At 40.1% G+C, this 12,822-nt stretch overlaps 1 protein-coding gene across 1 annotated transcript; it reads left to right on the top strand.

Annotated features, from left to right (window-relative positions):
* The first annotated feature begins 6,081 nt into the window (after nt 1-6,081).
* Nucleotides 6,082-6,750, top strand: LOC138886282 (uncharacterized). The gene has a single exon (XM_070167351.1). The coding sequence runs from the start codon at nt 6,082-6,084 to the stop codon at nt 6,748-6,750; it is 669 nt and encodes a 222-aa protein (XP_070023452.1).
* Nucleotides 6,751-12,822: the final 6,072 nt, after the last annotated feature.

Below are 12,822 nucleotides of genomic sequence, written 5' to 3'. Positions count from 1 at the left end.
ATAATAAACAATTTGTGGAAAAATCCCTAATATCATTACAAATATTTTGCGCAATTAGGGATACGTTCGCGTACCCTGATTATATTTTTAAAAAGCAAAAAAAAAAAAAAAAAATTCGGATTATGCGTACGCGCAATTTCGAGCGAATATTTAATAAAAGGATTTTTCCAAAGGCGTTAAATCAATTTCATAAAAACCCGAGATGTACGGTTCATTATTTAAAAAAAAAACAAATATTCTTGATTCGACACAATTTCGAAAAATGATTGTTTAATAAATATATTACCAAAAGTTATCGTGTACACGTACGCGTGACACAATTCCGCATTTTTAAATTTATAACACGAATATACGTACGCGTAATTCGATTCAAAGAAGGGTCTTCAATCACAATAAGTATAAGCGGTAGTAAAATCATGTAACATCAATATATTTAATAAAATCAAGATAATTAAGCCAATAATAAAAACAGTTAAGCGACCGTGCTAGAACCACAGAATTCGGAAATGCCTAACACCTTCTTCCGGATTAACAGAATTCCTTACTCAGGATTTCTGGTTCGCAGAATAATAAACAGAGTCATATTCTCCTCGATTCAGGGATTGAAATTGGTGACTTGGGACGCCTTAAAATTCCCAGGTGGCGACTCTTAAATAATTAAATAAATCCCGTTTCGACTGTCCTTTAATTGGAGAAAACTCCCCATGCCCTACGTGGCGCGGTAAAAAGTAGGTGCGACAATGTGTTGGTACTAAGTCTGAAGAAATATCTTGGGAGGGCACATACTCACTCCCCGATTGATCACGAGCTTTATCAGCTGCCTTAATTGCCTTTCTCATCTTTTTTATGTTTTGACGAGCCTGGGGAGTGAGTTTAACCAATCTCTGCTTCCCTCCCCGGGAGGAATCACCTCTACCGTGTTGTTTGGAACATTTTCCTCTTTGTTTAACCATTATCTGCAAACACAATCATTTTACATTGTTAGTATCAATAGAAGCAATGGGCAACATTTATGCAGAAAGGATTTCAGACAGAATTGAAAAGTTGCAGCCAGGTTGCAGAAACAGCCTAGTGCGGACCGCACAAAATAGAGTGAGACCACACAGGGACCACCGCGGACTGCACGATAATGACCGCGGTCCGCATAGGGATGGGGTTCAGACTACCCTTCCTCTGAATATGTCCAGTGCAGTCCGCACAAAATGGTACCGCGGCCGTACTGGGCCAGTGCGGACCGCACAATATGTATTCTGGCCGTACTGACCAAGAGTAATCTTTCTGAAGTTTGTCAACGCGGTCCGCACAAAGTGGTACTGCGGACTGCACTAGGTCACCCCAGACCGCACAAAAGTGACCGCGGTCCGCATAGGGTGCCAAACAGTGGCACTAAGTTATGGTTCTTAGATTTTGCTATTAAGTTCAGCTTTTGCTAATTTATGTCCCTACATATTTACCTAGTCCATAAAACTCATTAAGTCCTCACGAATCAGCATTACAACCAATCTAACCCAGCTAGCGAACTAATTAGGGGAGGATCAAGAATTATAAGCTAAGAAATTGAAAATAAAATGAAATTGACAGAATTGAAACAAGAAAATGGAAAATTATGTTACCAGTTATTAGATGAAGTGAGGACTGATCGATGTAAGTAGTTAATTACAAGAAGAAAGGAAGATGAACAGTGCTCTATGCTTTTGAGAGTTAAAATTGTGAAAAGGGTAAAAGGGGGTCCCCAGGGTCTATTTATAGAAAAGCCCCTAGGGCCCAGTCTCACCTACCAGTGTAGACCGCACAAAATGGACCGTGGTCCGCACTGGGCTGTTATGATCAAGCTTGGATCGGTATTCCACTGTGGTCCGCACAAAACAGACCGCGGCCGCAATGGTCCACCGTGGACCACACAAAGTGTAGTCCGGCTGCAATGGCAAACTTCAGAGAGGTATCATTTTGGCCTTCACCAGTGCGAACCGCACAAAGTGTAGTGCGGCCGCACTGGCAACTTCAGAGATTGAACATTTTCTTCACTATGTCTTGCACTGCATCAACACAATCCCTGCAACATCTCACAACCAGTTAGCCCAAAAATCAATCTTATACTACAAAGAAAATCAAAGAAAACAAGAAGAAAAACACATGGGTTGCCTCCCAAGAAGCGCCTGATTTAATGTCGCGGCACGACGCATGTTACCACCACATCAGTTGAGATGAAGGAGCGCCACCACGTGGTTATCATCAAACTTTCCAAGATAATGCTTTACCCGGTGCCCATTAACTCTAAAGACTTCACCATTTTTGTTTTTCAAATCAAGAGCACCAAAAGGGGTCACAAACACAACTTCAAACGGTCACTCCATTTGGATTTGAGCTTTCCCAGAAACAGACGTAACCGGGAGTTGAACAAGATAACCAAATCACCTACGTTGAACTCCTTTCCACGAACATATTTGTCATGAAGGTACTTCATCTTGTCCTTATACAAGGACGAACTTGAGTAGGCATGGAATCTAAATTCATCGAGTGTGAGCTGTTCAACACAAAGATTAGCTACAACATCCCATTCAAGATTCAACTTCCTCAAAGCCCACATGGCCTTGTGTTCTAACTCAACCGGAAGATGTCATGCTTTCCCAAACACCAACCGATACGGAGACATCCCAATTGGAGTTTTGTAAGCCGTCCGATAAGCCCATAGAGCGTCATCCAACTTCTTCGACCAATCGGTCCTATTAGCATTAACCGTCTTTGACAAGATACTTTTGATTTCTCTGTTGGAGAATTCCACTTGACCACTAGCTTGAGGATGATAAGGGGACAAAACCTTATGATTGACACCGTACTTGGAAAGCAATGTGTCGAAAGCTTTATTGCTAAAGTGAGACCCCCCCCATCACTAATAATCGCACGAGGAGTGCCAAACCTTGTGAAAATGCTCTTTTTAAGAAATGCAACAACACTCCGGGCTTCATTGTTAGGCAAAGCCACGGCTTCAACCCATTTTGAGACATAGTCAACCGCCACGAGAATGTAAATATTCCCACAAGAGCTAACAAATGGACCCATGAAATCGATGCCCCAAACATCAAATATATCCACTTCAAGAATGGTATTGAGAGGCATCTCATCCCTTTTTGAAATTCCACCCGCTATTTGACAATCGTCACACCTCTTCACAAAATCACCCGCATCTTTGAACAAGGTGGGCCAATAGAATCCACAACTAAGAACTTTCGAGGCGGTCCTCACCCCACCATGATGGCCACCACAGGGTGAAGAATGGAAAGCCTCTAAGATACTCAATTGTTCTTCCTTCGGGACACATCTACGAATCCCACCATCCGTGCAAATCTTGAACAAGTATGGCTCATCCCAATAGAAATCCAAACTATCCTGCTTGAGCTTCTTTCTTTAGTTAGAAGAGAGCTCACACGAGATTACTCCAGTCACAAGGTAATTGGCAACATCGACAAACCATGACATACCATTCATTGACATCACAAGGAGTTGTTCGTCGGAAAATAAATCATTGATCTCAAGGCCATCACAAGGCCTCCCCTCCTCCTCCAAACGGGACAAGTGGTCCGCCACTTGGTTCTCACTACCTTTCCGGTCCATAATTTCTAGATCAAACTCTTGAAGTAGTAACACCCATCGCATCAATCTTGCCTTGGAGTCTTTCTTTGTCATTAAGTACCTAAGAGCGGAATGATCGGTGTGCACTATGACCTTGGCCCCCATAAGATACGACTGAAACTTTTCCATTGCAAATACTATAGCCAACAACTCTTTCTCGGTGACTGTGTAGTATTGTGGTGAGTATTCCCACCTGTCACGCAGGTGATCCGGGTTCGTTCCCCGGCAACGGCGCCAAAAAGTGATCGCAGCCTACTCCGCTCTACTAAAAAGTAGGAAGAGAGGGTCGCAATAGCTTTTACCCGATTTGTGGGTCGGGATCGATTTTCACAAGGAGCTAGGAATGGAGTCGAGTATCTATTTAGAGTGGCATTGTGTATATGTTCCAAATATCACTTCCAATCATTTTTGGTTTTTCTTTAACAAACTACTATTATCAACTATTAATTATAAATACAACTAGATTATGCTAAACGAGAATTGCTAAAAGTTGTATTTAATGGATAAAAAGGCACTAGGGTGGTGACTTTCACCTAGGTGGCTATTTGATGGGTAATTGCTTCTAAGGCACGATTGACATGATTGGAGAAATATGCTATAACCGATGCACGATAAAATCCACTCTCACACCTCTCGGTAGAGAGAGTGATTTTGCCCAATTGACTTTCTCAAGACCAAATGGGTAGGCAAATTTGCTCAAGCAACTAGGGTTCAAGTCGGGTAATTACTCTCTCGAGGTTTAGAACTTTAATTGAGACTATCAATTCTCTTGAGTCCATCCCAATTCCTTGCTGGGTCAATTTTTGAGACTTAGGCTCTCTTTCTCAAGAAGAGCCAAGTCAACTCAGCACAAACCAGTGTTTGCAACCACCAATTCATAAATTAAACCATGAAATTGACCCAAATAACAAACACCCATAGTCAATCTAGCCCTAAATCACAATACCCATCAATTACCCACACTAGGGTTGAGCCACAACCCTAGCTAATGGGTTTAGCTACTCATGTTTGAAGAGAAGAGTAGAGAAATAGATGAAGATAAAGGCATATTAATTAAACACTAAAGTAAATACAAAGATTCTATCATTAAAACTAAGTTAAAATGCCCAAAATGACTACAGATGGTCTTCTCACGAGCGAAGCTCAGTTCAGAAAATAGCTGATAGTATCCGATGCCCTAAAAATGGAAAAAGGTTCTATTTATACTAAGCTGGAAAAACTGGACAAAAATGCCCCTACGGGGTCAGTGCGGACCGCACAAAATGGTGTGCGGCCGCACTAGGCTCTTGACTTTGCAATTCCAACTCTCTGAACCCAGGCTCCGCGGACCACACAAAATGGACCGCGGCCACGGAGGCTTCCAATGCAGTCCGCGTAGAATGGACAGCGGACCACATACGCTTGAACCCTAGCACTTGACATCTCTCTGAACATTGCTTATGCGGACCGCATGAAATGGTGGTGCGGTCGCGGTGTCTTCAGTGCGGGCCGCACAATATCTACTGCGGCCGCACTGCTTTGATGCCTTCAAATCCATGTCTCTGAATCTCCCTAGTGCGGACCGTATAAAGTGTACTGCGACCGCACTATGCATGTTTGTCCTGAATTTGTCTTGTCTTTGGTACTTGTGTAGGTTTCACTCCTTTTGAGCCAATCTTTGACATCTCGTCACTTTGTTGATCAACCCTACAATCAAGCACAACTTATGAGCCTTTTGGGACTATTTTGTATGAATTTATAATCAAAACGTAAGCAAGAAGGAGCATGAAATGCGAGAAAATCCCTAGTTATCATGCACCACCTGAAAACTAGGAAGGGCAATCCACTGATAGGCCTCCACTCTTTAATGGCCACTACTACTCTTGGTGGAAAAATAGGATGAGAGATCACATCATTGGAGAAGACTATCAGCTATGGGATATTATCACTGATGGTCCCCTGGCTACCATGAAGAAGAATGCTGAAGGAGTAGATATGTCAAAAACAAGAGCTGACTGCAATGCTGAGGACTTGAGGAAATGGGAAGAGAATGCTAAAGCAAAGAAATGGCTTGTGTGTGGACTTGGTCCAGACGAGTATAGTAGAATTCAAAGTTGTACCATTGCTAAGGAAATCTGGGATACTTTGCAAGTGGATCATGAAGGAACACCTTAAGTGAAGAGGTCTAGAGGAACACTGCTATATTCTCAATATGAGAATTTCACCACGGAGAAAGGGGAAACCATCCAGGAGATGTATACAAGGTTCACCACACTGACAAATGAACTTAAGTCTCTTGGAAGGGTTATTCTTGAAGAGGACAAAGTTGAGAAAATTTTGACAAGGGTTCTGCCAGTCACTTGAGAAAGCAAAATCACTGCCATTCAGGAATCAAAGAACATTGCCACTCTTAAGTTGGATGAGCTAATTGTAAATCTCACTGCCTATGAACTTAGAAGGCAAACCATAAAGATGGATGCACCCAAGAAGGAAAGGAGCATGACATTCACAATCATTGAAGGTGCTGATCTAGAGGAGGATAAAATGACCATGATCACAAAGGACTTCAAGAAGTACCTAATGAGAGGAAAAGGTCCTTCCAGAAGTGGAAGCTACAACAAACCAAGGATTCCTGAAAAACAAAACAATAAGGGGTGTTATGAGTGTAGGAAGACTGATCATCACATCAAAAACTGCCCTCAATGGGAAATTGAATGGAAGAAGGAAAGAGCTAAACGAAGGAACATGAAGAAGGAGCAGGTTCAACCCAAGAAGAACAAAGGATCAACAAAGGCTATGGTTGCTGCCTGGGGAGAAAGCTCAGCTGAGGACTCCGAGGGTGAAGATGGAGATGAACAAGCACTTATGGCAATTGGAGAATCCGATGAGGAATCTGAGGTAAGTATAATTCATTTCAAAGACGAGATTAAACTTTTGTCTAAAAAAAGGCTATCTGAGTTACTCCTGGATTTCATTGATGAATCCGATGATCTAAATAATAAAAAGGAACAGCTGTCTAAGGAGTGTGTGATTTTGAAAGCTAAGTGCAAAAATTTGGAACTTAGGGCTAGTGAAAGTGAAAGTAAAAATGCTGAGTTAAAGAACCAGGTTCGTGAACTTGACAACTGTCCTAGAGCTTAGATCTGAAAATCTAAAATTGAAATTAGGAATTGGTAAAAATAAAACTGATCACACACAACTCACTTTAGAAGAAAATGTAGGAAAAATGAAAGATGAGTTGTACAAAAGAGATGAGCAGATAAAAGTCCTTAAGGAGGATCTAAACAAGGTTAAGTACGAGATAGACAGAACCTGTAAATGAAACAGGTCCTCCGATGCACTTTCATGGCTACACGAACACCATAGTAGCAACAAGAAAGGACTTGGCTACGGGACCCCTGCACCTAAGTGGGATCCCAAAATCAAGTACCTCACACTTCCTGAGAATAAAATTTGCACACACTGTGGTAAAACTGGCACTATAAAAGTGAATGTATTGCAAAAGAAAAGGCTAGTCAAAAGAATAAAGAATTTGTTCAAGGAAAAAATAGGCTGCCAGGTTGGGCTAAAACGAATCTGATTCACCCTTTTGCCTATAGAAAGGGACCCAAACTAGTTTGGGTTCCTAAGACTAACCTTTGATTTCCTTTTGTGGGTCCAAGTGAAGGGGAACAGCCAAATATGGTACATGGATAGTGGCTGCTCAAAGCATTTGACAGGAAGCAAGAACCAGTTCCTTTCACTTGAGGACTTCAAAGGAGGTAATGTCTCCTTTGGAAATGGGAAGAAAGGTGAGATCATTGGGATTGGAAAGGTAGGTAAAGACTGATTCTCACTCTATTGAGAATGTGTACTTGATAGATTACCTAAAGTACAATCTAATCAATGTATCACAATTATGTGATAAAGGTAACTTGGTAGCATTCACCTCTACCAAATGTTTTGCTATTGATCTTACCATTGACAAGATTGTTTTGCAGGGGAAAAAGAGTGAACAATATGTACATTGTAGATTTGTCCACACTTTCAGAAAATAAACTCACTTGATTAAGTATGTTGGACAATGATCCCCTCCTTTGGCACAAGAGACTTGGACATGCAAGTCTGAGTCAACTCAACAAATTAGTCTCCAAGGACCTGGTTATAGGGCTGCCTAACATCAAGTTCAAGGAAGACAAAGTTTGTGAGGCTTGTGCAAGGGGGGAAGCAGGTAAGATGCTCTTTTAAATGCAAGAAAGTGGTAAGCACCACCAGAACGATGGAACTGGTCCATATGGATCTCTGTGGTCCAATGAGAACATTAAGCGGAGGTGGTAAAATATATGTGATGGTGCTTGTTGATGATTACTCTAGGTTTACTTGGACATTGTTTTTAACATCTAAAGATGAAGCATTTGACATGTTTACTTCTTTTGTTAGAAAAACTCAGAAACAACTAGGTAATCAACTTGCATCAATTAGGTCTGATCGTGGAACTGAATTTGAAAATGCTAAGTTTGCTGGATTTTTGCATGCTACGTCATAAATAGTTGCATGACTAGACCTCTTGTTAAGAAGATTCCCTATGAGTCACTTAAAGGGAGAAAGCTAAATATATCCCATCTTAGGGCATTTAGGTGCAAGTGCTTTATGCACAATAATGGCAAAGACTCCCTAGGTAAGTGTGATCCCAAAAGTGATGAGGGATTATTCTTGGGATATTTTTCACATAGTAAAACTTATAAGATATACAGTAAAAGAACTATGTGTGTAGAAAAAATGAATATGTTATTTTATTGAAAAACTAACATTCTTTCTAAGAGGTAGGAACAAGATAATGAAGAGTTTGGGCTGATAAGAGATTCAAATGGTGAAACCACAGTCCATCCTGAATATGCATCACAGGAAGGAACATGTGATAGAACAGGTCCTTCCACCTAGGGCAACATGACAGGGGGAACTGACTAGAGAGGAATTGATCCTCAAACCTCAAGTGAACCTATTCCTCAGTAACAAAACCAGGAAGGAACATCCAAAGAAATTGACACTTCTATTTCAACATCCACGAAATTGGATATAGATGAACCTGGTTCATCTGTTGATCAGAAGTTGTATAGGGGAATGATTGGTTCTCTTTTATATCTCACTACTAGAAGACTTGACATTGTGTGCAGTGTAGGTCTTTATGCTCGATTTAAGTCAAATCCAAAGGAGTCCCACTTGACTAAAGTAAAGAGAATATTGAGATACTTGAAAGGCACCACCGAACTTTGCCTTTGGTATCCAAAAGATAGTAATTTTAACCTAGTGGAATATGTTGACGCTGATTATGCAGGTTTTCTAGTAGATAGGAAGAGCACCTCAGGTATGACACACTTACTCGGTTCATGTCTTGTGTCATGGGTTACTAAAAAGCAAATTTAGTGGCCTTATCTACTGCTGAAGCTGAGTATGTTGTTGCTGCATCATGATTGTGCTCAATTGTTGTGGATCAAGAAACAGTTGATGGATTTTGGTATTGAAGTTGGTCGCATCCCTATTTTCTGTGATAACACTAGTGCTATTAGTATGACTAAAAATCCAATTCATCATAAGGGAACTAAGCATATAGATGTTAGACACCATTTTTGAGGGATAACTATGAGAAAGGCTTGATCACTGTGGAGTTTTGTGCTACTGACAAGCAAATTACTGACATCTTCACAAAAGCCTTAAGTAGAGATCACTTTGAGAGGAACAATTTGGAATTTAGGATAATTAAGATCACCTAAAAGGACCAGTTCAAGGTTAAACAAAAAACTGAAAAAAATATATTTGGTTAGAAAGTCTGTAAATTGTGTATAGTGAGATTAAATCTTGCTCAGTCTCATACTTTCCATAGTATACTTTTTTGCCATGTGTTAAAATGACTCATTAATCTCTAATGATATTTTCTCTATTTTGGCAAATTTAGACTTACACAAGAGAATTATCAGTGAAGAACCTGGTTCATCAAGATAACACAGTATGTTTTCTACATTCTGCATAATTTAAAATAACTATATTTGGATCATAAGCAGAGTCCTACCAAATACCAAAGTTCTTGTGAACTTATCCGTTATAAGTGAACCGGTTACGTTCAAGACTCCTGACCGTATTAAACTACCTAGATTCTTTTAAGTTTGCTACTCAGGGGGAAGAAAATGGTTCTTCCGAAATTGAACAGGTATCTTCTGATTCTAAAGTTTCTCCTGAGACAATTTCTAAAGTTGCTGCAGATTTGGAAACTAGATTTGTAGGATCTATAACAGGTGTTGAGACTAAGAATCTGGAGAAGTTGGTGGTAAAAATGAAAGAGAAAAAAAAAGAGAGCAAGGGTGCTAGGAGTACTGTGAGGGGAAATGGGACAAGAGTGGCTGATTTTTCACACACTCCTGTGAGTTTAACCAAAGACGCATGTGCAATGGTTGTTTGGAGAGATGAACCTGGTTCATCTGTAGAGGAAACCCTCGCAAGACCTGCAGAAGAAAGTGACTGAAAACTATAATCTAGCTTCTTGATAGAGTTATTAATGGCACCAAAACTCATACCATTTCCTATGGCTTCATTCTCACAATTGTGCTTGCACATTTCAATGTACCTATGAAAAAGTGGGAGGTTAGTACAAATATGGATCATTTTTTGGTTAATACTCTGCTTGCTTGCGATATGAAGTCAATGTCACTCCAAAAGAACCTAGTTCATCCAAAAAGGTACCAGTGAATAGCAAGGTCAGAGCCTTGGTACAAGAAAGTGGGGCTAAGGATGCTGAGATTGAAAGGCTGAAGAAGAGGTTGGTTGAGATGGAGACTAAGAGAGATGCTCTCAGAACTGAACTTTCACACCTCCTTTTTCTGCCCCCGCAAGGGGTGAAGGAGTTTTTCCAATTAAAGGACAATCGAAACGAGATTTGTTTATTTATTTCAGAGTCGCCACTTGCGAGATTTAGGGTGTCCCAAGTCATCGGTTTAATCCCAAATCGAGGAAAAGAATGACTCTGTTTAACAGTCCGCGAACCAGAAATGCGGATAAGGAATTCTGTTAACCCGGGAGAAGGTGTTAGGCATTCCCGAATTCCGTGGTTCTAGCACGGTCGCTCAACTGTCATATTGAATCAACCCCCCACTACCTCATGTCTTGTCCCCCACCAGGTACTATTTTAATATTGTTAATGCCTAGTGGACAGAGCACTCAGATTAAATAACTGTTCAAATTTACAATTCCAAAAATACCCCTCCGACCTTACTGAAATTACCATTTTACCCCTGAAAGTACTGCAATTTACCAATCTACCCCCATCAACTATAACCAATTCACCTAATCAATTCCAACCAAAATACAACAAATATAACCAATTCCTAAACAAATTCAATCAACAAATCCCATGAACATATATTAAATCATACAACATCAGATTAATGGGAATAAGTTAACCATATTGGGAACCAATCCTGGTTAACTTAGACAAAAAATGAATGAGCAAGGAGAAAACAATATTAACAACAAAAGTGAACTGAAACAACATGAATCACAATTAACCGAATCGAAATGCAAACTGAAATCATATGATGAACAACAAAGAGCAGGAAACCAAACAATACACAAAAAGAAATTATCCGAACCAACTCAATATTAACAAAGATATTATACATTCTACAACTAATAATCACGAATGACAAACCAATCGAACTCAAATTCGACTAAACAGAATTCAAAGAAATTTTTTACAACCAAGATTCAACTAAGAACGATTCAAACTCCTTAAACTATAATATTTAAACAGATTTTAGCGGCTCTTATCTTACTCACATATAGATCATAAAAATGATAAAGGGAGATGAGACGGACCTTAAAAACCTCTAACAATCCGGACCTCGACTGCGTATGAACTGTTTCGACGACCCCGACCAAAGCTCGAACAAACGAGATAGTGAGGTCTCGTTTATGGACTGAAGGCGACGAACAAAGGTGAAGCAGTAGAGATGGGGTTTGTTTGGACGTGATGGACATGGTTGGACATAGCAGAAGCAGCAGAAGCGAGCTGGGAAGGTTTGTTGGCGGAGCTGGACGTCGACGAAGCAGCCGGTGAAGGCTGGCCAACAACTGTGTGTGCGTGCGACACACAGTCGAGCTTGGAGCTCACATCGTTCATGGGAGGAGCAGGGATGTCGATGACTGGAGCTGGACAACTGGAGCTCCTTCGAACCAACACACACTCCACAAGCAGTCGACGATGAAGACGATGGGTTCTTGGCCTATTGGTGGTCGACGATGAAGACGATAGTGGCTGGCTGGGGTGGCGAAGACGAAGCAGTGGCAACAAGTGGCTGCTTCAGGTGGTCGTTTGGTCGCGAGGTGTGAGTGTGTATGTGTGTTTTGGAGTTTTGGAGATGGTGAAGGAGAAGTGGCAGCCATGGTTGGGAGCTTGGAAGCTTGGAGAAGATGGAGAGAAAGAGAGGGGGCGGATGAGTTTAGTTTTAGGGTTAGGAAAAAATGAAATGAAGATAGGAGAGGTTAGTTCATTTGGGGTTATGGGGCGGACCGGGTCGGGTCGACCCGATGGGTCTTTGGGGTGGATAAGGGGTTATTTAGTTTGGGTAGAGGCCCAATTCCGATTTTTCTTTATTTTTTGCTCTCTTTTCTTTTACTTTCTAATTAATAACTAAAATTCTAAATTAAGTTATAAACTAAATTAACTTATCAAAAATACTAACTAATTCCTAGCAACATTTATCATACAAAATTAAACACCAATTAAAACAAAATTGCACAATTTGACATTGAATGCTAAAAATGCAAACGATGCATATTTTTATAATTTTCATTCTTGTAAAACAAACTTAATTATTCCTAATTATAGAATTAAATCCTAAATGCAAATGCAATATATTTTTATTATTTTTAACAAATAAACATGCATGGACAAATACAAATAATTATCCTAAAATGCCGCGAAAATTCTCAAAATTGCACACAAAGAAAAATCGTTTTATTTTGAACTTTTGGGAGTAATTCTTTCATAGGGAAAAAATCACGTGCTTACATGAGCTGGCAAGAGAAAAAGAGAAGAATGATGGCATTTGTAAGCACGTGATTTTTGCCCTATATGAGAATTACTCCCAAAAAATTCAAAATAAAATGATTTTCCTTGGTGTGAAATTTTGTGAGATTTTGTGATATTTTGGATAATTATTTGTATTTGTCTGTGTTTGTTTA

Source organism: Nicotiana sylvestris, chromosome 2 (genome assembly GCF_000393655.2).
Source record: "Nicotiana sylvestris chromosome 2, ASM39365v2, whole genome shotgun sequence".
Taxonomy (NCBI): domain Eukaryota; kingdom Viridiplantae; phylum Streptophyta; class Magnoliopsida; order Solanales; family Solanaceae; genus Nicotiana; species Nicotiana sylvestris.
This window is presented reverse-complemented; position numbering and strand designations above follow the sequence as displayed.

What these genes read in the sequence shown, in the direction of transcription:
- LOC138886282 (XM_070167351.1), top strand. Translation starts at nt 6,082, where the DNA reads ATGGATGCACCCAAGAAGGAAAGGAGCATGACATTCACAATCATTGAA.